At 42.9% G+C, this 25,654-nt stretch overlaps 1 protein-coding gene across 4 annotated transcripts in view; it reads right to left on the reverse strand.

Moving 5' to 3' along the window:
• Positions 1-4,434: 4,434 nt before the first annotated feature.
• The window catches only part of RASGRF2 (Ras protein specific guanine nucleotide releasing factor 2), a 112,577-nt gene continuing 91,357 nt past the window's right edge, over positions 4,435-25,654 (reverse strand). For all 4 annotated transcript variants that reach the window (XM_057383675.1, XM_057383674.1, XM_057383672.1 and 1 more), the window contains exons 19-27: positions 20,474-20,586; positions 14,196-14,256; positions 13,846-13,949; positions 13,370-13,454; positions 12,552-12,749; positions 10,965-11,044; positions 9,856-9,973; positions 9,063-9,131; positions 4,435-8,414 (exon numbers count right to left, since the gene is read on the reverse strand). In XM_057383675.1, coding sequence (XP_057239658.1) covers positions 8,322-8,414; positions 9,063-9,131; positions 9,856-9,973; positions 10,965-11,044; positions 12,552-12,749; positions 13,370-13,454; positions 13,846-13,949; positions 14,196-14,256; positions 20,474-20,586 — 921 coding nt within the window. In that variant the 3' untranslated portion in view covers positions 4,435-8,321. The remainder of the gene's footprint in view (positions 8,415-9,062; positions 9,132-9,855; positions 9,974-10,964; positions 11,045-12,551; positions 12,750-13,369; positions 13,455-13,845; positions 13,950-14,195; positions 14,257-20,473; positions 20,587-25,654) is intronic.

Consider the following 25,654-nt stretch of genomic DNA (forward strand, 5'->3'; position numbering starts at 1 on the left):
AATCAAAATCACAAAAAACTCATGTAATTTGAGGTATTTTCTCCGAGCTTGTTACACATCTGCAAAGGATCTTATCTTTCTCTTGCTAGAATTGTTACTCAAGGGTCAGCATTAAAGGCTGGACTTTATGACCTCAGAGGTCTTTTCCAAACCTCAAAAACCCTGTGATYCCATTATTGGAAGCAGCTGCACACTGGGGGCTGGCACAAACTTTCCTGCACCAGGTACTTACACAARTCAATAAATTATAACCAAATTAACACCACCAAATTAGCACCCTGCGGTGCTCTGAATACATTTTTAATAACTTTTGCCTTTGAAGTGCTGTGGTTTGGGGCTAGAAAAGCAATAATGTGCAGTGACACTGACCTTGGAGCTGAGGTAGGGACGTCCTGCTGCCCGCAGCGAGCCCGGAGTGTAAAGGGAACAGGAGGCTGAGCACCCACAGGAGCCCAGGGAACATGAGACGGGCAACAGGAGCTCAGGAAAACCAAAATAATCGCTGCAGGGGCCAATCCTGCCCTGCTGAGTGGCACTTGCCAGCACAGGGTGCCCTTGAGGACGTCAGCAGGACGTGGCAGCAGCGGGGTGACAGCAACACCATCGTCTCTGTGATGCCTTAGGATTTTTAGTTTCTCTATTTTCATGCATCTGTATTCTTGTACTTCCCKAGTACARCACTWAAACTACCGTTCTTTCATCTTTAGACAAAACAATCCCTCTCTGAACCTGAATCCAAGGACACCTCAGAGCCCCAAAATATGGAAACAACAGCGAGTTGGGGGGGGAACAAGTTTGGGGTGGGTGACATCATCACCTGTAAAGATCATTGGAGAATTAAGACCCAATATGTTGATAAGGCAGAACTTATAAAAGGTGAAGATCTCGTGACCCGGTGTCCATTTTTGGGTGTAGCCTCAGGGGGAGGCTTTGTCTGCCCTTAATGTACCAGTAGACCTGTTAGGCCTGGATTAAAGTTGTCTATTCTCATTCTCTTAAGTTTGTCTGGCCTCTCTTTCAGATCAGCCTGATTGATAAGGCATCATCTGCGGCCCCTCTGCGGTGCCAGCGCCCACGTCAGCGATGGCAGGGCACAGGGACACGGCTGGACAGGCTGCTCCTGCCCTGAGCACTCATTTAGGAGCAGCCAGGACAGAAAAACCGAGTCCTGCCTGCCTGAAAATCCCACAGAGACACCCAGAGCGGGGTAATTCTGTAATTCCACCCGCACACAGCTCAGGGGGAAATGGCTCAGGGCAGGGAACAGGACCCAGGGCCAGCTGAGAGCACTGAGGGGATTTTGGCCTTTTTTTATCCCTGATACTTTTTAATTCATGGCATTAATCTGGGCTGTTTGTAAGGCAGAGAAACAGGAAATGAAAAGGGAGGCCTCTGAAGCCTCACATTCAGAATTGCTATTATTATATTTCTATATTGCATTTACGCTTGCTGTATCACTATTGCTACACAGCAGCAAATTGCAGTAAGAAATAACACATGATGGCTGGGAAAGCATGAAAGAATTATCAATTTCATTCACCTGGCTCTGCTCCCACCAGAGCTGAACATGTGTCAAGGCTGACAGAGGAGCAGAGGCCAGCTCCGTGCAGCTTTTAAAAGTCTTAGGCTTGAAAATCCTTTTCCCATTGTACCTTTAATATTCTTTTAATTYTATATAGCAACTTACCGAACCCACATTTCAGATTTTTGGGACTTTACAAAACATAGAYTTCTCTTCCTCAAGAATGTCATGAGTTGTTTGGGCAAATGAGAGCCACACCAACCCATCACAGCTAAAACCAAAGCAGCCATTCCAGATCAATGCATCTGCAAACACCCTCCCTTAACCACCCCAATTTTTCATCGAGACAGCACTGAGTTCCTGGTGTTGATAAAGAAGAAAAAAAACAACTGTGGATTTCTTGAGGCAACATGAGTAAGGAAATACGGGCACCACAAATCCACAGCTCATGATGGAGGCACATGCCTAATTTTACTTTTTTTTTTTTACCAAAAGCAGCTTTTTTCATAAAGGCTTTGAGCAGATCAGGGCTGTTCCTGGCAGCAGGTGATGCTGTGAGGTGCCTGGCTGGGCTGTGCAGAGTTCAAGCTGTTTGCTGGGAGAACAGAGGATGCCCACAAACCCCAGGCTGTGAATTTACAGCACAAACACCTGGAAAACACTGTCAGCAAGTTCCCTAATGATTYGTGGAAAATATATCATTAATACTTAGAAAATAGTTTGGCTTTATTATTGAAAGTAATTTATTACACAATGTCCTGATCCATCAGCAGCTGCTGTGCTCTGGTGCAGCAGCAGCTCCTGCTCTTCAGCTTTTCATTAAGTAGAGCTCAACAAGACCCAACCAACGTTTCAAAAATAACCCCAGCTATTTTAAGTTATTGAAGTTGCTCTTCACAGGACATCCACSACAGAGCAGAGGAAAGGCTCTCTAAAATTAGCAGTGTGTCTTCTGGCTAAATGGAGGAGGAAAATTTGCAAAAGCAGTAATATCCAAAATCTAAAATTTTTTTTTTATTATTTTTTTTTTTAAAGTTTGTTTTTTCTTTTGTTTTGTTTTCTCAGCTGCATTGCAGACACAAATGAATCAGTTTTGAGATTTTGATATTTTCTGGGAGTTCAAACCAATAATGAAACATTCAGATACCTTGAACTCTGGGCACCTTCTCTCTTTCCACCACGGTGATCCAGCATTTCTTTGCCATGGAAACTCCAGGAGGAAYGGTTAGAGAAGGGAAAAGATGCTCTTTTTTCAGATGGTTTTCCCATTGGATATGAAATTTTAGCAGCAAACAAAATGGAATGCAAAGTACTGGTAAGACTTTGTGTCTTCTCTGTCTGAAAAAGTTACTGGCTCTGCTCTGCATGAAACAGATCAYGGATCCAGACATGATTTGTACATATTGCCCCCAATCTCTACAAACACAGGAAGGGTGGAGAGAGAGAAGAGAAGCTTTTARCAACAATTCTGTCAGAGTTTCTGGCCCATCCACCTCATCCAAAGAGCAACACATGGTGCAGGTGCCACTGCAGTGATTTCTGCTGCCACTGCATTTACCAAGCTCTGTGTGTCCAGCAGTTGGGGAACTGGAAGAAAAACCAGTCTTTGTTTCAGTGCTCTTTGAAAATAGAATTTTATTCTATTGAATTTCCTAGATTTTCTTTAAAGGCTATGCAGAAATAGGGCCAGAACAGTGYAATGTATGATTCAATCTTCACAACTCTCATTCGTTATCTCTGCATGAACAGCCAATTTCTTCAAGAGTTGAGGATTTGGAACAGCTGTAACAATGAGCTGCCCCTGCTTCCTTTGTGTCAGCATTAAAGGGGGTTGGATAATCTCAGTTTTATTTGGACACAGGGAATGGGGTCACACTGCCAGAGGGCAGGGATGGATGGGATGGGCCAGAATTGCCCTTTCCAGCCCAAACCATTCTGTGATTCTGGAACCCTGCAATGATGGCCTTAGAAAAAAAATGGAAACCAGCCAACTGTCTGGCACAAGGAAAACTAAACAGTTTAGAGTGTTGGGAGAAAACCTTGAAATTGAATTATCCTGCAGCACTTTTAAACAGAGCTGCTTAGAAAGTATTGTATTTTTTTTTCTTCCATTGACAGTAGCTGACAACTTCAAGGTTAAGTTGCTCTCTCAGTTAATTTCAGTTTTTATGTGAAGCACCAAAAATGCRAAGAGAACGGAGAAGATGTGACCACAGGGTCACAAAGCACTGAATAGATGCTGATTTTATTGTGTCACTCGCTGCATCTCCTTCTTACACAGACCTGCTGTGCCAYTGCTGTTTACTTGTTTAAAATGCTAATTCTTGAAACAAATTTAGGGGGAATCTTTCTATTTCCATGAAATTAGCGAGTTCAGCACAGAGAAGCTGTAACCAGGGATTAATGCAAGGACCAAAATCTGCAGACCTGGTTTGGTAGTCACAGCCTCTGTCAACGATTTTTCTTCAATTTACAAGTAATTTTTTTTCTCTATATGACTTGTTTTCCTGTCGCAAAGGGAGGGACACGACCTACTTAGGAACCACTTTTTTTTTTTTCTCTTTCCCTGTGTATAAAACATGCCATTATTATTTTTTGAAATCCAGGGCAGGACATGAACCCAGAGAAAGAAAGGGATGTGTGGATAGAAGTCCAACCCAATGTCAGTTATTACCAGTGAAGCCTGTGGCAGCTGCAATGCATCGTGAGGGCAAAACAAGAATAAAATGCAGTAAATCAATCCATTCATTCCCAGCACAGACCCAGAATTTTCCACGATTCTTTTTCCCCGTTAACGACTTGCTTTCCTAAAAGACTTGGAAATTCGGAAGGAGTAGATTTAATTATTCACGACAGGGGGTGAATAATAACAAATAACAAACAAATTCCAGCAAGGACTCTTGAAACTCGGGAAAGAAAAGAATGTTTATTAGCACACAGGCACAACAGCTCGCCTGGAATGCCTTACTAACAATACAAAGCAATACCTCAGGTCAAAAGAGAAGTTGCAATACATGCAAAAACATCCGGATTGTGCACTAAGTAACACGTTAGATATAGGTACATCTGCCAAATGAACACACGTCTACTGTCCTAGGCAACAGAACTCCAGACTACTTCAGGAATAAAGGTACAACAGAACAACCATCATTGAGCAGCATTTTGGACAAAAAGCTTCCTAGACAGAGACATTTGACCTTTGGAGGCAAAAACTGTAACAGGCAAATAGCTGAGAGCCAGATCCCCAAAGACRTATGAAAAGCTCTCGGTGAAGCCTAAGGTATCATCAGAATGAGGTCTGAAGGGTTTTGCCCTGGATGAGTAAAATTATCAGTGAGTAAAAATGTCTCTGTGGGTGAGAATGTCAAATCATCAAGATTTAATGTTGTTGCTAAGAGAGAAGGGAGGAGAAACTGAATATTGATACAAATAAAACAATGTCTTTGTAAAACCCTTAAAATAAATAAGAAACATGAAGGAAAAATTGGGATAATTAACATGTCCTGAAATGAAAATCAACACAGTTTAAGTTAATAAATAATTAAAATATTAAGTTCGTTTTTATCCTACAGAGCAATAATCAGTGTTAAAAACTAGGAAAGCAGAAAGAGAACAGGGACCTCCYCCTTACTCTAAAATCAGGGTGATCGGTGGCAGTTGTCACCTCTCACCACGACGCTACGTGTCTGTGTGCGACAGGACCGGCCGGAGGGGAGGGACAGAACAAACACACAGGAATTTGCCACGGCGAATCGCACGGGTTTGGTTTGCAGAGAGGTTTGCAGCGATGAGAAACTCACGGGCTCGGTCACGGACACAGCGCGGGGTGAAGGCTGGGGTGAAGGCAACTCTAACCCTGTGTGAGCGAGTGTGGAGCGCTGTCCGTGTCCTGCCGGGCTCGGGGCTCCGCCGGGGCTGGCGGGCGATAAAAAAACGCTTTATCCCCATCGCCGCCAGCGGCCCGGCCCTGCCCGGGAGGGACGGGGCTCACAAGGCAACGGGACAGGCGCTTCGGCCCTTCTGGCTCCGGGGAATCCTCCCTCGGCAGCGAACAGAGTCTGGGATGCTCCCGCATCCTAAAAAGACATCGCCGGGAGAGCCCAGAGGCAAACAGCGGGATGGGTGAGATCTCTGTGGGTGCGGGCTCGGCTGGACACGCTGGCCGAGCCTCGCACGGACCAAGTGCCTGCTGACCATGGCCTGCTGACCGTGGCCGCAGCCCGGACACACCGCGGGGCTGCGGCAGAGGCACTCGGGCCGCTCGCAGGTGGAGCCCGGGGCACAGAGCAGCACCGGCCGTGCTGCGGAACAGCTGCTCCAGATGTGCTCCTGGAGCCTCAGCCCCGCCCGGGGCTGCGGGTGACAAGGTGCACCCTCTCCTCTTCCTCTGTGCTTTGACAAAAGCATTGTATCCCCAAGCAAAAGCATCAACGCTGGCTGTCAGCACTCAGACAGTCCGGCCACCGCAATCGGTTCATTTCTGCTGCTGCTGTCGCTACAAGCAAAAGCAAGAATCCAACTCTGGTGATTCTCAAGCGGCACTTTGGCACAGGAGCAGGATGTGCTTTCCCGAGGGGCTGAGTGTCCCCGGGCAGGAACAGCGACACTGCGACACCGCGACAGCAGCACGAGCAAACAGCGAGACCCTGTGACCCCGAAAAGAGAGAGGGCGGATTTGGTACAGCGGGGTACGGGAACAGCAGCACTTCACAGCGTACAACAGACAGCTGGTACACCTCGTCAACAAGGAAACAATAAAAACCACTTAAAAGTCACTTTTTGGACCACATTTTCCCCGCTGCTCCGTTACTTCAAAGTCTTTTATGAAACTACTGAGCGGCAGCTGCTTTTGTACAGAAAATACACAGTTGGTGTTGTGGTCCAAATAAACTATGCTTTTTTTTTTTTTTTTTTTCTCCTCGTATCATGCATTGGGATGCAATCAGCTCCTTGTCAATCATTAGTCAAAAGAAACAAACACATTTTTTTACAACAAAAAGCTTCTATAAGTAAGATTTCTACAGCAATCATTAGCCAGAGCTATTTAAAGTGTTCCTAGCATTTCCTTCTCTCCTGCTGTCTGCTTCTCTAACAGAGGAATTTTGAGTATCTGTGACTCTTCCCCATGCAGTTATTTACAGGGAGATGGTCCTTAATGAAATTTACAGTTCTAAGGTACATTTGCAAATGCTCAGACAGAGCGGGCACACTGAGACACCACGAACAGAACGGAACTCATTGTGCAGCTCTGGGCCGGGCCAGCAACGTCATTAAAGTGCAAATAAAGACAAAAACCACAAGCCAGGCAGCTCCATTTTCCATCGCCAGCGCTAAGAAGCATCACAACTGTGTGAGTTATGTCAGATCAAACAGGCCTAAGTCACAATCTACTTTAAACTTCTGWCTCCCTGAGAGGATTTAAGGGAGGTATACGGTGATATAGCCCTATTTCTTCAACTGGCTGAGTATCATTGGAAAAGTAAGGACACTTTTCCAGCCAATTTTTGTTTTCAGCAGTGCTAACACCTGTGTTTTTTGTACTATGATACCCTTCAGAGCATTTGAGCTCGCTTCCCATGCAGCTACGACAGGCCACTCTTGATGAGGAAAATACAACAAATACCAACTACTGTAGAAATGACATCTACCTACCCCGTACGTCACAAAAGCAGGGGCTCTGCAAACATTTACAAACACCACATTTTCTCAAACATATGCAAGTGATAATTGCTAGCTCAGATAAAAATACATACTCTGTGTTTGCTGGCATTCACTGTTTGCCACTGACACSTTTGATTTTACAGATGAATCAGTGCCAAATGGCAGAACACACACACACACACAAAAAAAGGACGTTTTTCAAACCACCGACTCCACGTAAAACACAAGTGTCGCTCCAGCTCCGAGTGCTGATCACCAGCTGCTGYCAGACAGGCAGGTATTTCTCTCCACAGTGTGTCCAGAAAGTGCTCTGCGTCCTGACTCGTCAGGGAAGCTGCAGGAGGTGCAGAGAATAAAGTGGCTCTTGCAGAGCTGCGTGCAGGGGCTCAGCATCCCCTGCAGCACCCTCACCTGCCCGCCTGGCAGCTTTCACAGCTGTTCCTCCAGTCCATCTGCTCTCCACGCTGTGAATATTCTCGCTGATTTAAAAGGTATTTACAAATCTTTTCTGTAGATACAATCAGTCACCTTAGAGAAGGCTGATGAGACGTTTRAAGAAGAACATGTTTTATAGACAGTAGCATTAGATGTACAGCGGGTGTGGTGCTCTGAACAGCTGCAGATCTGATGTTACTAGATGCTGTCTTAGTATCACTCCAAAGTAGTAGATGACTGCTAAAATCCTGYTTTTTCAATGAAATTAACACAATATGAGGATGCCACAGCCATTACTGCCCCAGTGAACACATAGTTAGCCATCAACCCAGCCATCTCACTTTGCTTTTTTCTCCTAATACCCCTAAATACATTTACCACGATTTAAATCCGTACCCTTAACCTCTCATGTGAGATGGCTGCAATGAGTGCCTGTTCACAGGAAAGTCTCCTGATTTCCATTAAATCAGTCCCTAATGCCAAGCATGATCTTAGCAAAGCAGAAATCACTGAATGCAGGTAGGAAGTGTTTGTCTTTCACCCCCAACACTCATTTGCGTTGCCCAAGAGGAAAGCGCTGCGAAGCTCTGTATCTCTTATCCCAAAAGAGAGCTGGCATTCTTCTCAGGATTTTCCCTGCAGTCCCTAGGAGATGGCATGCATGGTGGTGAGTGTGCTGAAGCTGTGAGAAGGCTCGGGGGCGTCAGGCRGGGAGCCGGGGCTCGATTTTCAGCGAGAGCTCGTACAGGGTGTCCTCGTCCATGATGAGCGTCTTGTCCAGCAGGTACTGAGTGACCTGGGTGGGGAGACACACATGGACATGGGCATGGGACTGACACAGACATCTCACAGCTTTCCATTCCCTTTTGGCCCATTTTGGATGCTGAGATCCCCTCACGTTGCTTTGTTGAGAAACCCAACTTCCATCCATCCCACCCACAATTCCATCTCCTTGCAATTCTACTGGCATAAAGATGCACCTGCAGCACTCTGGGAATGAATTAGGAATAATTCCTCTGAGGAATGGGCAAATTCTCAGCCCAAGCTGCTCTTCTGGAGTCTGAGAGGAGCCTTGTCTGAAGGCACAGACCAGCTTTGGYCAAAGCTGCCTCACTCCWGAGCAGGACAAAGGGAAAAGGAATTGCAGAAAGCCTCAGCATGTGCTTGGGGCATCTCCTGACCCTCGTCCCAGCACCTCAGGGCAGGGAAAGCACCCCAGACCCTCAAAGGCTGCAATCCCCAGAGCCCTTCCAAAGGAGAAAAGTTCTTTCCAAGGCATCAAACCARGATTCCCTGCAGGGTGAGGGTCACAGCCCCCCAAGGACCTGTCTGTGTGTCTGTCTGTGCTCTCCTCCACGTGTGGGACCAGCACACACCCATTTCAGGTTCCAGCACAGGCAGTTGTGCCACAGCTGTGCTGTCCCAGCAGGCAGCAGCCTCTTACCTTCTGCTGGTGCTCGATGCGGTAGGAGCTCTGCTGGAACTGGCGGATTTCCCTGATAATGTGCGAGATCTTTCAAAAGAACACAGGGCTGTCAGTGCAACCACAGTTTGACTTCATCTAGCACACACAGAGCACCAAACCATTCCATTTAACTTGGGATGAGGGCTGGGAGCAAGGGCAAAGGTCATCTCCTAACAGCTCCCAGGACTTCACTTTCCCAAATCAAACTTCTCAGTCAGCCCCGGGTGACTCTCCTTTCCCCAAAATGAAACTTTCCTGCTCTTTGCCTCGAGTGACTGCTGCAGAGTGCAGCCCCGAAATGGGCATTAAGCTGAGATTAAAGGAGAAATTTCCCAGCCTCCCTCSGAGGAGTTGTTACAAAACAGCATTACATGGCAGTGGGAGAGACATCAACTTTAAAGTGCCTTTTAGATAGACCAGAGCACACTCTGAAAAGAACATTGTGATTACTGCTTCCTGGTGAATCACTGCATTCCTGTAATTCTGGTTATTTTGAAAAGCTTTTTGTTGCTCCTTCACGATCTTCAGGCAGCTGCTTTGGCTGTCATTTCTCAGGAAGTGAACTGGGGACAAATTCAGCCTGTGAARACACCCGGCTTGCCAGAAGGTGGTGACAGAAGACTGGGTCGAGCAATCGCTCTCGAGTCGCTGCCTCTCCTGCACAGCACCAAAACACCCTCGAAGCCACGTTCAAAGGAGTTCTAATGAAATCCTCAATTAACACACACCATTAAACACCTGTTGTCGAAGCGTTTAAGAAACTGAAAATTACCATTCTCATTTTGGAAAAATTGACAAGGCCTTCCTCAGTGAAGTTGGGTGTTCCTTCCTCGATAAATGCCAGGTCGGTCAGGTACATCCCAAGGTAGGGAACAGCAGGTGGGTTACAGCTGTAAATTAACAAATCAGCTTATTTCTCTGTAGTTATATTTACAAATGCATTTTTTTTTTTCTAACTCACACAAACTCTTCATTACTTTGCCCATTTCTAATCAATGGGATGCTTTCATTCCCAGGACAAACGAGCTCTAACTCTGCTTGAGTTGTGTTTGCTCTGCCATGACAAATGGAATGCGTTCTGTCCAACATCTAATATTAATGGCATTTTTTAAAATAAACCATTCATTATTCTGGCAGTTCAGTTCTTKGCTTCTCTCAAAATCACTTGAAGTAGTTAATGCCACTTAGTTTTGAAAAGCTGCTTCCAATTAGAAAACTCACAAAAAAATCAGGTTTTTGTACAGCTAGAATCAGAACACAAAYTGTAGGACACTTGACATGGAATATCCTGGATACTAGAATTACAGAATGTCAAACACAATCCAGCAAATCAGTTAAGGAAAACAATATTCAAGGACTACTGCACAAAAGAAGMAGGCTGTTTTACAGCAGGCTGGGAGGAGAAACACTATCCCTGTGCCTTTGTCCTGTCCCTATGTTCCTCTCAAAATCTGTTTTCAGAAACATAATTTATTGTCATATGAATGGATCTGTGACCTGACATAGGCTTAGTCCCAAGCCCGAAATTTCTTAACTAGAACAATCCTGTTTTTCATAAAAATTTTTAYTTATAAAGCCRTCTTTACACTTATTGGAAAAGTTTWTCAGTGTAAGTAAARCCCCAACAGGGAACGTTCACATAGAAAAATAGTTTAATTTGTTTCAGTAATTTGCTGGAGCTGCTATGTTTAGCCATCAGGGGTGTTAAATCACAGAAYATTCAGCAAAACAGTAACACCAAATAGAACCACCCTMGAATTAAAGAAGTTATTAGGCAAAAAATATATTAATTATTAAAGCTTAATCAAAGCAAATTGATGTTTAACATGAACTATCCACTGCTTGTAACAGAAMAGAGTTGTATAAATTAGGGAGGCATACTTTTTGAGCATTTCTCTCAGGTTCTTAAATCTTCCTTCAGATGACACAGTCTTCTGAAGCTTGTCCATGAGAGCTTTTGTCTGGAAASAAAATGCATGGCAAATTTCATTGCTGGTTCACAGAAATGACTGGRATTAGATTGTAGCAAAGGTGTAATTCACTTAGCATCCCCATCCCATTTTCAAAAGGAATTAAACGGGCGTTAGGAATTTAGCTTTACTGCAGCTCCTCCTCTCTTTCTGCAAATGGAGATTAGGCAGCATTAAAAATTTTCYTGTGAGTGATAAATACACAGAACCTGTATTCATGCTAGTATTATTACCCTGTAAATTGAGGAATACCTCGTGTTTATTGAGCTTGAGCTCCTAAATGAGAAAGAAGACTTTTTATTAATGGCCAGGAATTCACTTTGCTGTGCATGCCAGAAATGAACAGATCCTACATGTTGCTGAGGATCCTCAGCTGCATTTACTGAATTTTTGGTGACAGCAAGAAGTGTTCACTGCCCTGGAGCTTGCACTGAGCTGATTTTGCCTCCAAGTYCCAGATAAAAGCAGAGTATGTAAATGAAAACATATTCCTGTGTTACACAAATCACTTTCAGTGGGCATCATCAGACCCTGGTTTCTTCTAAAGTGAAATAAATTTGCTTTGCAGCCTGTTCATGAAAAATTATGAGAAATTCATCATATTTGAAACTGAATTTCCAATTAAGAGAGAGCTGTAGGCAGGCAGATTCACTTTGTTGTGAGTAGCTGGCTGATGAAAAACCCAGACTGCATTCCCAGTAGGTACCAGAGGATGCCACAGCACCAGCCTGCTGTGGTTTTTTTCATTTGAATTGAAAAGTGTRAAAAATCAAACGAATCCTATCCATAAAACCTTTTGGAGGTAAATTCATTTATAACAGTTTGTATTGAAAGGATTTGTAACACTTTTTTAAATGGAAGAACACAGCAGCTGAGAAAACCTGACTGGAGATGGTGGTAGAGYCAGAATGTATTTTAATTGTATTTCTCAGAACCATATTTCACAGAACATAAAAGAATGCTTTATCTGTGTCCTGACTGGCCTTTTTTTCACATATGTCTTGTTTTGGTGGCTGGCAGTCATTCTCACAGTTTGGCTGACATTCTCAGCAGCCAGGAGGGGTTAAAGAGAGGAGTTCACTGCACCTAAACTTCACTCCTAAATGAGAAAGAATGAAGACTTTTTATCAACTGTCCCCTACTGGGTAGCAAAAATTTCACCAATTTTAAATGTTCTGACCTTCCTACAGGCTTTCTGCACAGGCAGCTCCTCTTTCAGGCACCTGACCAGACTTTAACAAGAGCKTGTAACCACCCAGATGTGTCTACCAGAAAACATCTAGATTTAGTTAACTTGGACAGTTGAGCACTTCAGACTTTGGCACCTGCAAACTAGATTTGTAACAGCTTGTTCCCACAGATAGAAAAATAAAATCTAATACCTGGAGAGGAAATGCCAGTTCCACATGAGGGAAAATCAGCAATATTTACAGAAAGGCTCCTCTCTGAGCCCCTGGACACAGTGACTGATAGAAGCTGGACACCCCACCCTCCTCACCTGTTTGGAGACCTTCCCCCAGGTTTTCTTGAGCCTGTAGATGGCACTCCTGTTGAGGGCCGAGGTGATCTCCAGGACCCCGTTGTAGTTGTGCAGGCAGCGGCAGATGTCGGCCACCGCCACCCACTTCTCGATGGCGCTGGCCCGCGAGGGGACGTCGGCGTAGCTCATGATCTGCGAGGCCACCAGGTTGCTCATCTGGCCACAGAGAGAGGCAGGCACTTAGGGAATGGGAGCACAAACCCTTCTGAGACATAACTGATTAATGGGCAAGGTGGAAATCCCCCCAAGCAGGCATGAGAGAAATGATGGCTCTTGAAAAACCTGAGGAAAGCACGTTGGAAACAGAGCTTGAGGCAGGTGGAGGGAATGGTGAYAGCAAGGAAGGGTTGGGATGCAATGGGAAAGTCTCCAAAACATCAGTGAAAAAATGGATTAGGAAGTCTATCCGTAAAATTCAAGGAAAATGATAAAGAGCAAAGACATCTTTAAACCCCTAAAGACATTCGTTAAATAGAATTGGCGTTACATTCCACTGGAGAAAATGCAGTTCCTTCAGTAGGCAGAAAGGCACTGCACTACAGCTTAAAATGTTCTTCCCCCTTAAATTGATGCTGAAATGCTGAGTCACAATTATTGGAAACGAGACTCTTCATCTGCTTTGATTTGAAAGGTTAATTGCAAACAGGCTGCAACATTCAGTCACCACCAGATAACACATTACATCACACTGCAACAAAACCCAGTACTTTTGTTCCAGAGGTCACAGACAGTCCATAGGGCTCCTAGAAAGCAAATCTGTACTTGATAGTACTTACATCATTAAAATGTTGACTGGTTTTCATAATATAGGGCGTTCTCTCATTTTTATCCACTTTCATCCAGCCCTGCCCAAGGAACTCTCTRGATATTGGTGGGAGAGAAAAAAGCAAACAAAAACAAACTTTACATTCTTTACAAACACAGCCCAGTCTGTTTGCAACCACAGCCTAAGCAGATTTCAAGGATACCTCAACTTGCTAGAAGCTAATAACACAGATTTACACTAATTCCAGCGTTTCACDATACCGTTTTTAATGCTGTCTGAAATGGTAAATATTGTAAAGAAGATTTATTTTCCTCTTAACGCTGCACTCTCCCCCATCACCCCGTGGTAATTTGCAGCTGTTGGTGCCCACGCCWTCCTTCCACGTGGGCAGAGCTGGGATTTGGGGTGTGGCAGCCCCAAGGGTGTGGCAGCCCCAGGGGTGTGGCAGCCCCAGCGCCACTGTCACCACCCCAATGTGACACTCACTCGTAGGGGATGCTGCGGAACACGACGTGGTCCAGCAGGGTGATCTGCTCCGCCAGCTCCATGGCCGACAGCGTCTCGAAGCACTCGGGTTTGGGGCAGTCTGGCTGCAAAAGCAAGGGGAGTGCTGAGGGCTCTGTCCGTGTGCCAAATCACAAAATTTTGACATGTTCATTTTTGATATGGGCCCCAAATTCTTACAATTTCTAAACTGAAATGGACATTTCTGGTATAAAAGAACTGTGTTTCTGTCCAGATATACTTGACCAGTTGCAGTTGTGTTACATTTTATTGACCCAAACCCACAACATTTATCTCGGAGTATTTAYGTTTAACTTTCAAGATGAACTTACCATCTGAATGATATCCTCTATTTTCAAATGGTTATCATCTTGATCATCCTGAGAAAGAGTCCTAAAAAACCAAACAGCAGAACATCCTATATAAATAACATTGTCCATGGTCATGAGAAAACCTTATCATAGATCAGAAAAATGGTTTATCTAAAATAAATCCTCATACTGCAATTCAGGCCATAAAGAAGAAAAAAATCTGTTACCTAAAACTCATGTCTTGCTTTAAGCAAAAGTGTTACAACATCAGAGGCATGTAAGGTAAAATATTTCCAAGGAGGCTGAAGATTTTTCAGCTAGTGAATCCTGGAAATTGTCCTTTACAGTGCCCCACACAGAGCTCAGTGTGTGGGAATGGACAAAAAACTGCAGCTTTTACCTGTAGCAAGGACATGATTTTCTTTCAGTAACAGAGGTATTATTGAGTGTTTCCAATTCTGTCACAGAAAACATATGATTATTATGTTTATCTCAGAGTAATGGGCTAAAATTTAACCAGGGAAAAGGAAGTATTGATTGAACACCATCTACCCTGATGTATCATATTGGCACATAATTACAAGATCACACCCCTTCATTTGGAAAGTACAGGCTCAAAGAAACCTTGAAAACATTGGATTTATAAGATAYAGGAGTGAGAATATTTAGGGAGAAAGAAGGTGAGCCAGAATGTGCTGGGTTGGTTTAGTTTTAGTTTAGGGTTTGGTTTTAGTTTAACACCCAGGTGTAGGGGCAGGCTCTCTGCAGAGAGAGGGTGCAGAACTGCAAATTCCTCAGCTGAATTCCCAAGGYCAGCTCAGATGGGGGTTCCCAAAGCTGTGCTGATGATCCAGAATGCACAGCCACAATAACAGGTCCCTGCAGCTCCTCAGCACTGCCCTCTCACACAAAACARGGACAGGGTGAAGGGGAAAGAATCCCTTTGATTGGAGCTTTCACCTGGCAGTGTGAGACGTGAATTTGTGCCAGGGGGGTGTGCAGGAAGCTGTAATACCCAGCACAGGTTCTTCTTTGGTTCCTTCTTCATTTGCCCAGCTGAGGGTCAGGCTAAAATCAAATGCAGACACACAGGATCTAAGAAACCTCCTTCCCTCCATCTGCAGCCTTCCAAATCCACACAAAACACCTTTTCTTTCCTCCACAAGGGCTGGAAACACCTTGTGTCTGCTGGGTGAGATGTGTTTACCTCCACAGGAGAGCCCTAAGCTTCTTGCTGAGATAAGAAGGGAGTGCAGTCCCCGTAAATAGCCTGAAAATCTGTCTTGCAGAGCAGCTTATTTTGTGCCGTGCCTCATGGCTGGGTGCCTGCAGGAAGGTGCTGCTCACCCTGTGACAAGAGYCTCTGGCAGTAAAAAACAGACAGGCCCTGTCCCTCTGCCCCAGGAACTCTCATCAATCTTGTAAAACTCATCATCTGAGTTATTTAAATATAACTTTCTTTTGGACAGGGCTCTCACTTTTCATAGAGCAATTATTGTATTTGCTGAATATGGAATGAAATATGAAAGATGGGATTCTTGAAAGATGGGAAGCAGTTCACTTTTCACTACCTTTGCTTCCTGATAATCTCTGCAGTGACATCTCCTGTTTCATGTAGACTTTCAACCCTCATTCTAAACAGATGTTCTTTTTCTAGCACAGTGGCCTCATGAAAAAAAAAAAAAACAGAACCAACTCTCCTTTTCACCACAAATATTCCACCATTAAATCTGCAGAAGATAACAGATCTGTTACATTTGATAAAGCTATTTTTTTTTTTTGATAGCATCATCAGCAGCTTCCATTCAGTCTGTGCTGTTGCCAGCTTTGGGAAACCCAGTTTTGATAGAGGTCTGGGAACACACACTGGGCTGACCAGCCCTGCTTGGGCAGCTCCTTGGAGAGCTCCTGGGGGCTGAGAAGAAGCAGATCCATGTGAAAAGCATCATCAGAGMAAGTAAAGGCACACAGAGACTCTCCTGGACAGTGCCGCCAAATGGGGCAACACCTCCAGTATACCTGGAAATAAAGGGACTAAATAGAAAAGAAATAGCTTGCCAATTCTTAGAATCTGCAGTGAAGATTAGCTCTCTGTGTCTCTCTTCTTCCTGCCTGACCAGTCTGGGTATTAAAATAATTTTCCAATTGAAAACACTAACATGTGTCTCCGTCTTCCTTTATGGAACATAAAGCATTCAAAAATACTTAAAAGCCTGAAGAGAGCCTGAAATGTGTTGTTTGGTGAGATGTGAGATCATACAAAGCAGAAAATTTGTTCATCCATCACGTTTTGACATCTGCATGTCCCTGGGCTTCATTTATGTTTAGTCTGAGGAACAAGAAGGAAGAGCTATTTCTTAAAGCACCCCGTTTTTCTCCAGATAGGATTATTTATCAAAGTTATTCATTGCTGYTCAGTCTGAATTTACACCTTCCTGCTTCATTACCAATTAAATTTYATCTAAGTCTGAGGAGTTAGCAAATCAGGCTGACAAAATCTCAAGCAAAACACACATTGATAGGTTTGCCTAGCTTTCAGAACAGATCCCGAATAAAAGAAAGCTTTTTTACCCTGAAGAGAAACCCTGTCAGTCCACACAACAGAGATCCCATCACGCAAGAAATACCAGCTGCTCGGTTTGATGACTCAAGGCATGAGGCAGCTCAGCATCTCCCATCAGCATTTTCCTTGTCATTCATATTCTAAACAGAGCCTTTCCCAGAGCTGACCATGATATATCTTTGGAACACAAACCAACCTCTCCTCTTGCTCTGATCTTCACTAACAAGGGGCTGGATTTTCCAGGAAATAATTTTCTTGGAAAAAATTTTCTCTGGACATACACGTGCATGCATTCAGAGGCTGGGGCAGTTTGTAAAAACATGTATTTTTACCCAATAGCTCTCAAAGACACATTAAAAACACCAATGTTAACTATTAGAAAGCATGAACTTTCTTTCACAAATGTTTGAAACTGAATTTTTGACAAGAAACGCTTCTTCCCAAGCCCATTCTGCATTTGTCAAGTGTTTCAGACTCAAGAGTACACTACAAAAACTGAGATGTCTGGAAGCCAAGGCCTCCCAGAATTCTGACAGAATACATGTTTTAGATAAAATGCTTATGGCAAGCACCTAAGAAAGAACACAGAAAAGCTCTATTTTATGGCACTCACTTAGCAAGTGGGTGAGTGGCTATTTTTATGATGGCCACATCACCTGGCTTACTGCTTCCCATTTCAACCTGTCCCAGAGAAATCTTCTGAATGAAACTTCCATCAGAATTTTCAGTTACGGCAGATCTGTGCTTTCTTATGAAAAGCATGCTGTCAGATGTCTTCAAACAAATTGATTTCTTGTAACAGCAAAAAAAAAGCCCTTCAGTTCCAGGTAATTTATATGTCCCCTGTCAGTAATACTGCATGAAAGGTCTCAATTCAGAAGAAAACCAGAAAGGTGACATCTCTCAAAGGAGCAGGGAACAGGCTGAGCAGCTTTTCTCCAAAGAACATTGGCATAAAGCAAGAGAGGAACACACAGCTGGAAAACTTGTTCTGCAAGAGAACAGACCCTCTTTAGGTGCCTTTAGGACATCCAGGGGTTCACAGGGAGTCACCACCTCCGCTCTGTAACTGCCAGGGAAGGAAGGAAGGATGAAGAGGAGGAAGAACAGGATGCCTAATTCACAGAATTTTGGTGCAGAGGATCTCCTCCATGGCAGGGAGTGACTGTGGCAGCAGTGCTGCATTCCCTGTCTGCATTTTGTCTTGTGTGTTGGTGCCTCAGGCAAACACAGGGTCCCACCACACGGCTCTTTAGTAATTAAACCCTTCATTATGGCCCTTAGAAACAAAGCAGGGCTGAWGGAACTCAGGAGACAATTTTTTTCCACTGCAGGCCTTCTGTCAATGCTCAGAACATTGACTTTAAGCAGACATGATGCAGAGTCCCCAGACTGATGCGGAAAAGGCAGGAGGATGCTGTGGGAGGGACCCTGCAGGTCGTGGTCACTCTTGAGGTGAGCTCAGCAGCACCTCGGCCTGAAGCTGAGCAGTTCTGGGTCAGCAGGAACACAGTTCCCTCCTGGGGAGAAGAAACAGCAAGAACTGTCCCATTCTGGGGAGAGCAGAGCAGATTCAGGGCTTGGCCTGGCTTGCTGAGCCTCCCACAGCACCACGAGCACGGGGAAGGAACTCCAGGCTGACACCAAATCCTGCAGCATCTCATCCTCCTCCTGCACCACTGCAGCACTTCTGTTCCAGTGAAAATGGACACAGAGCTTTGTTCCTCTGGACTGCAAAGCTGTTTTCCATCAGGCTTTGTGCAGTTGTGTTGTCACACAGGATGCAGGCAGGTCAATGTCATCTCTCCTGACTCTGATAGCTTCTCGTTTTTCATGAAATCAGAATTGTACAAGGACCTTTTCCACCTGCCAGAAAAGCTAAACCCACTGCCAGAGTCTATTCCCCCATTTTATATAGTGATTATTCCTGAGTTGARTTGTCCAAGAGCAGCTGGTTGTGCYTCTGAATCCAGCTGGAGGAGCAGAGGGACATGGGATGGTTCCAGCACTGAGTGCTCACAGTCTCCACAGGACAGCAGACCCTGCTTACACCAGCAACTCAACCAGGGGTTTCTAAAGCTTATAAATACTCCTATTTTAATGATTGCAATAGAAATTAAGGACTGTGGAAGAGCAAAGGAATGGGCACATGAAGTTACTCACAAACTGCAGCTTATTCCCTGTATCCTGTAATTCCCTCTGCTCACTCAGCTGTGCAGCCTCACCGAGAGCCTGTGWCTCCAGCAGGAATTTCAGTGCTTTCTAAACCTGGAAACCACTCTTAATTTCCACACATTTCTCCAAGGTGATCTAAACACCTACCCCTTCCAGTGAAAGGGTAAGAAATAGTATTGAAATTTAATTCACATTCAAACGGGATTTAAATATTTTATATCAAATTGTGCAGCATCCATGTATGTTTAGCAGCGCTGCCAGCCTTGAAAAGCAATAAAGATGTTTATAGGCAAGGCTAAGGAAAAAAATTGGGTTTTTTTCTTTCTTTTTTCCCTTTGCAAAAGAAATAGAGCATGAAATTTCAGAGAATGGTCAAAAAGTCATTCTGAAATTTTGGAAAAATTCTGAAAACTGGAATTCTAATGTGTTCATTGTTGTATCTGCCAGTGCTCTCAGGTACTCAATGATCACTTCCAGGAGGGAGGACAGGACAAACAACAAAAACCATTTCATTCAACAGCAGTTAAAGGATACAAACGGAGACAATTCATAGTTTACACATAAATAAAAAGGTCAATTTTTTGATGCAACTGCTAATTTGAAACCAGGTATGGGAAATTGTTGAACAATTTGTATGGTAAATGCCTATAAATCCATCCCATCACCCTGCCAGAAACAGAAAATCCAGGCTCATTTTCAAACATTTTCTTAAGAAACTGAAAACCTTAAGGTAATTTTTTACACTGTGAACAGAACTTTTGCTGTCACACACACTACCAAAACCCATGTCATCCTCAGCTTTCTTGCTCTTTGGCTGGCTGTTTCTTTCAAAGAAACACATGAAACAAACTTAATATTTTTACTTGGAATATAGCAGCACACACAGTATTATTAAAAGAGGGATTGTTTTTATTTATGTAGGAAGAAAGATGCTTTTAATAAGAACTTGTCTGTGTTCATTACATTTTGTTTGATATCTCTCCTCACAACTGAAMAACTTTTCAGCCATTTTTTCCATGTCTCGGTGGAGAAACCTGTCAAAGAGTCTTAGAAAATTCTATTTATTCTTAGGCATATTCTGTTTATTGCTTACCTGCAGAGTACTTACAGAAATATTCACAAAGCACACCATGGATTCACCTATGTTTTTTCACGGTATTTTATTTTAATTGCTTCTTAGTTTTTAAATGTTTCAACTAATGTATTTATTTAATCGCTTCTAACTCTTTAAATGTTTACTGCTCCTCAGTAATATAGAATGATTTACATAAAAATCAGTGGCAATAAAATATTCACACTCATTAGACAAAGCTGTTTTTGCTGATACCTGAGGACTGAATTAATGTGTCTGGGCTGTTCTGCAGCCAAGTTTTCCAGTACAGGTATTTTTATGAGTGAAACTTAAAACAGGCTCTGTTTCATGGCTCATAAAACACTCAGTAATCCTTCAGAATTAAATCCTCTGGAGAAAAAACCCAGCCCTGTGAATTCCAYGATGCACAGTCCCCCAATTATCTCATGTGCCACAGTTAAAACGTGAAACCATAAGAAATTAATTTACCTCAGTATGTTTGCAGTGGCTTTCCTTTCCTGTGGCAGAAGGTCAGGGTCTCTTAAAACCTCCTCCAGCAAGTTTAACACATTCATTTTCAAGTCGTTGTTCAGCTCAAAATCCTAAAAAGACGAAAAATTTACGTTCTTTTGTCTTGATAGCATTGATCAAGGAACTTGAAGGATGTACTTTAATGAGTTTGGGGGTATTTTTTCCTGTTAGGTYTGTATTTTTTTTTCTTTTTAAGAGTATTTTAAATTTTTTTTAGGGAAAGTTGTGGTAGTGAATTGGCCACAAAAGTAGGCCAATTAGTATTTTAGTAGCCAAAATACTGCACTTTTTCTCCTTTCTCACTTCGTCCTCTGTGTGGAGATGGGTTCATCAGTGAACCCTTCTTTCCTGAATTAACATCTGAATCTGACTGAGACCCACAACATCCTCTCCCCTCTGTGTTTAAACACAGTTCTGACCAGCCAGGCAGGACACTGGGCTTCCTCTCACTGCTTTTTGAGTTTCTCTTTCATCTGCCTCCTATGCTAGTATTTCTTATCTCATACCCACCCCGCTGGAAAGATCTGCTTTTAGTGGAGTATTCGAATTAGTAAATTCACTAAATCAGCTGATTTCAGCAGGCCCTGCACTGAAAAGTATCAGCAATTTCACTGCCTATGGGACACACTGATACCTGACACAGAACCTGAGGCAATTCAGGGACATGCAACAACCAATTATGCTGAATTCCAATTTTGCAGAAGTCAGAAGAGTAGAGTATTGGATATTCTGTTATCATAGATTGTACAAGCTTTAAGCTAGGAAGTTAGAGGCAAGTCTAGGAGTAGGCTCCAAAAATTCTTGTACTCAGCTCAAAGCTAGAATTCTGATAAGAAAAGCAAACCCAAAGCCTTCAGTTGCCTGGTGCATCAGAGACCTTCCCTGATAACCCACAGCTACTTTGAGCAGGACCATGTGTGTGCAGAGCTCCTTTTCGTTTCCATGGGAACAGGAGGCACCAAGTTATTGAAAATGGAAATWTGTGGCACCTCTGCACAAGAGGCTCGTGTTTAATTTCCAAAGAATAGCACAGCCCCTCCTGTGGWGAGGGGCTCTGGAGATGTGTGCCCTGGGAGCAGCCCTGGTGAGCACACACCCCRCTGTGGGAGCATCAGAGCACTCCCACGGGCACAAAGTCACCTGAAAACTCATTTGGGACAGGGGTGAAAGAGTTCAGACCAGGAGGAGAGCGAGGGCTGATTGCAGGAGGACAAATTTTGTGAGGAAAGTGGTTGTTCCAACCTCAGCACTCAGAGATTCCCTGCCCTGGGAATTTCCCTCCTGTAACACCATCCCACCTTCACTCTGCAAAATTTTCCTCACCTGAGCCTCAGATAATTAATGTGTGCAATCAATCAATCAATCAATCAATCAATCAATCAATCAATCAATATCTGTGTCCTGTGACATATATCCTTTTTAAGGGTGTTGAAGAATAGGAAGCTGCAGCCTTAAGCTTTGGATGGGGTATCAAACATTCAGCACAAAGCCAAGCAAAAATTATTTCTGGGCACTGCAATGTGTTTGTTTTCTAAAATACATTTTGTGTAGCCAACGCTCTGAAATGCCTCCCTTAGGAGCTGATTTTGCCTGTTTGCAAGAGAAGAAAAGAGAATCTTTTCATATATTAAGGGTATGGAGATGGGACTAATTAGAGAAAACATGAAGAATGTAAGTAAACTAAATGACAATACTGTCCACTCCAGTGATTTCAAAAAGAAAATAATTTGAAAAATAAAACTATCAAAATTTAGTTAAAGGAGAAACCTCGAGTCTGCACAAGCTGTAGTGACCAGAATTAATATCAGTGTTTGTCCTGCAGCTCAGAGGCAGATGCTGTATAAAAGGAGCTGTATTTTTTACAATCTGGGCTACAAAAACATCCTAAATGAGCAGAAAACTGTGCAGGAGGTGACACATTCTCCATCCTCACTCAGCATTCCTGGATAAATTCTGGATAAATAGATCACATCTACGTGGTCAGGATTTTATCTCCAAGCACAGCTTTCCAGCCACAACTGGTTGATTCTGTCCTTTATCAAATATTTTCTCTCAAGATGTCTTGCCTCATTGAACCAAACTTGTGACCAAAAAAACCCTAGAACTTTTAAAAGTTCTTACATTTGCAAATAGGATGGGGAAGACTCACCTATGATTATCAGATTCAGCCAAACCAAAGCAATTCCAGTTTTTGTATGTTTGCATGCTAATTCTTATAATAATGGGAATTAATAAATTGGTCATTAACTGCAAAACTTGTTTTACTGAGCAATCTCCACAAGACAGCAGTGCTGGAATTGCCAGGGAGACTCAATTTTGTGGTTTTCTTTTTTAAAGCAATGCCATCTGCTTCTTRGAATGTAATGAGAAAAAAATATGAAAAAAAAAAGGTGGGAACCAGAAGAAAAATGAAGAACTCCTTTACCAGTGAAGGTCATTATCTAAGTGGTACTGAGATTCCAGTGTGATGAGCAATATATACCAAAAAAAGGTAAAATATTGCACTTAAACATGTACACGTACTTAACTTTTATGAAGAAAGGTTAAAATAAGAATTATACAAATACCAAAATACTTAGCAACCAATTCTAAGTGTAATTTAAAAATAACAAAATAACTAAACACGTGTGGATTGTATCTATCTGTCCCATGGGTGTTACATGTGAATATTTATTTGTTTATACTACAGGACACTTYGATCCACAGGTAGCTATTTATGGCTCTAGATGAATGTGCATCACATCTCTCTACATCTTTTTACACCACTTTTTTTGACTTCTAGTTGACATTTATATATCACAGAAGGAATACAGTTGGTCAGACAAGAATCATTCAATTTTCCAGCAGGCACATTTCAATTTGACAATGGTTTGGCTCTCGGTGAGAGGGTCACATACCTCTAATATATTTTAGAGTCTACAGTAGCCTAAAGGTTTGTGGGTATAACTCAGATTTGGAGTCACTGGCCAGAAAAAAAAGAGAAGCAGCAGCAGCAGAAAGCCAGGAAAAACAAACAAACAAACAAACAAACAAACAAACAAACAAACAAACAAACAAAAACCAACCAAAAAAACCAACAAAAAAAACCCAACAAAACAAACCAAAAAACCCAAACAAAAACAAAACCAAAAGAATAACTGTGCTACAGTGCCTTTTTAAACCAGAAACAGTAGATTTACTGCCTGTGGTTTATATAGAGAATATATTTTCAAAATTTGACATGAGCTCAGTGAAAGCCCAGAAKCTTTTCCTCTCCCCTTCCTTTAAATCTTCCTCAGTGAGACAAAACATTCTGCATCTAAACAATGTGAGAACGCTGAATTATCCAGACAAGTAAAATGGAGTTAAAACATGGGAACCTGGTTTATATTTGGGTATGCCAGTGAGAGGGACTACAGAGGGACAGGAGGGAGGGAAGAAAGAGGAGGGGAGAGAGACCTACTGGAAAAAGACTGTTTGCAAGGAATCTGGAATATTTTTGAGTAGATGGGGATTGCCTTACAATTTTCATGTATCTGTTGTCATGCCAAAAAGGAAACAGGTGATTATTTCAATGGCAACAATTGAGTCTAAATGTTGTGCACAGCAAATCAAAGAGTTAAGCTACTCCAGTGTTAACAATATTTARTTTTGAAGCATAAAAACACACTTCACAATCGTGTTCAGCTAAATCCGGATAAATTTGTATGCAATAAAACTTTGACAGAGGTGTCTATTTTAACTACAATGTAGTTAAAATGTGGTGTATCTGGTTAAGTGTGGCTTAAGTGTAATTYATTCACATTTCTGCAATAAGGTTAGTATAAACTCATCAGATATCTTACTCATCACTTTTTGCCATTTATTATGAGCCAAGTGGGGCTCATATAAAGGATTTTCTATCTATTTTTCATCCCAGTRAAATGGAAAACAATGGAATGGGCCAATCCACGTGCGCTGACATCGTTTTTAAGTAAAGGAAAGCATCTCAGCTTGGACAATCCTCTGTATCCAGATGTTTTCCCCATTCCTCACCTCTGGCAATCTTCCTGCTGAAAACTCACCACAGGTCCGTGGGTAGGGCCATGAGAATGAGCTGCTGTGGGTAATTTCACAGCTGGAAACAGGCAGGCATTGGGCACAGATCATGATCTGTGTGCTCAAAATTGAAACCCGTCCTCTCCCCAGGCCTGGTGGTCACTCTGTAACTCACTGACACTGTCTGGCAGCCAGAGAATTTGTGAGAGAATTATTCCAGCTGAGATCTTCAAAGAAGGCAGTGGGAATGAGCCCTCAGCTGCCACTCAGAACTGGGAGCACTGGAGAGGCCAGATGTGAAAGCTTTCTSCTTGGACAAGCTCCACTTTGATCTGCTKGCCACAGGAGCAGAAAAAGCTTCAYTTTTTGTAACATAAGTGTTTAGATAAAAGACAAGGAAGTATTTTCAAATAAACAAGGCTGCAAGATCTTGCTGGGATAATGGAAGTCATACTGAGATTTTCCACCYCCGGACCCCTTTTGCCTTCCTATTTTTCCACCTCTGGAGGAGCCAATTGGAGTTTTATCCTCATGAGCCCTCTCTGTCCCCAWCAATGYTMMTGYCCCCAGTGATCCTGTGCTTTGTCATTTGTGTGTTCATTGTTTATTTTGTTATATGTTATGTTAATTGTTACATATTTTGTTACATATGTTATATGTATTTTGTTATATATTTGTTATATGTTTTTTTCAATTACACTGCAAAAACAAAATATAAACACCAACATTCTGCTGCTATTTAGGCCAAAAAGAAAGCTTTGCTGCCTTGCAGGTGTCTGAATGAAAAAAAGAGGAGGGATATGGAATGAAAAGGACAAAAATGTAAACAAAACGATCTGCAATACCTAMAGGTGCCTTTCATTCTGCTCTGGCTGAGGATCAGCACAGGTTTGGCTACTCTTGCACAGGGTGGTAAAAACAAGAAAGTAAATGTTACTCCACCTGGAGTCGGTTTGTTCCCAAACTTTTATCTGTGTCTTGAGAGCCCCTGGGGACTTTCATTCGTTTCTTGTGCCCTCCATAAATGGCTGCAGATCTGGCCCTAACACCTGTACCTTTATTTGGAATTTTAGTGACTCTCCTGCAGTGTATGACCCAAGTTTTTAAAGCAATGAATGCTTT

Source organism: Malurus melanocephalus, unplaced genomic scaffold (assembly GCF_030028575.1).
Source record: "Malurus melanocephalus ecotype Western Australia unplaced genomic scaffold, MMel_1.1 scaffold_651, whole genome shotgun sequence".
NCBI lineage: Eukaryota > Metazoa > Chordata > Aves > Passeriformes > Maluridae > Malurus > Malurus melanocephalus.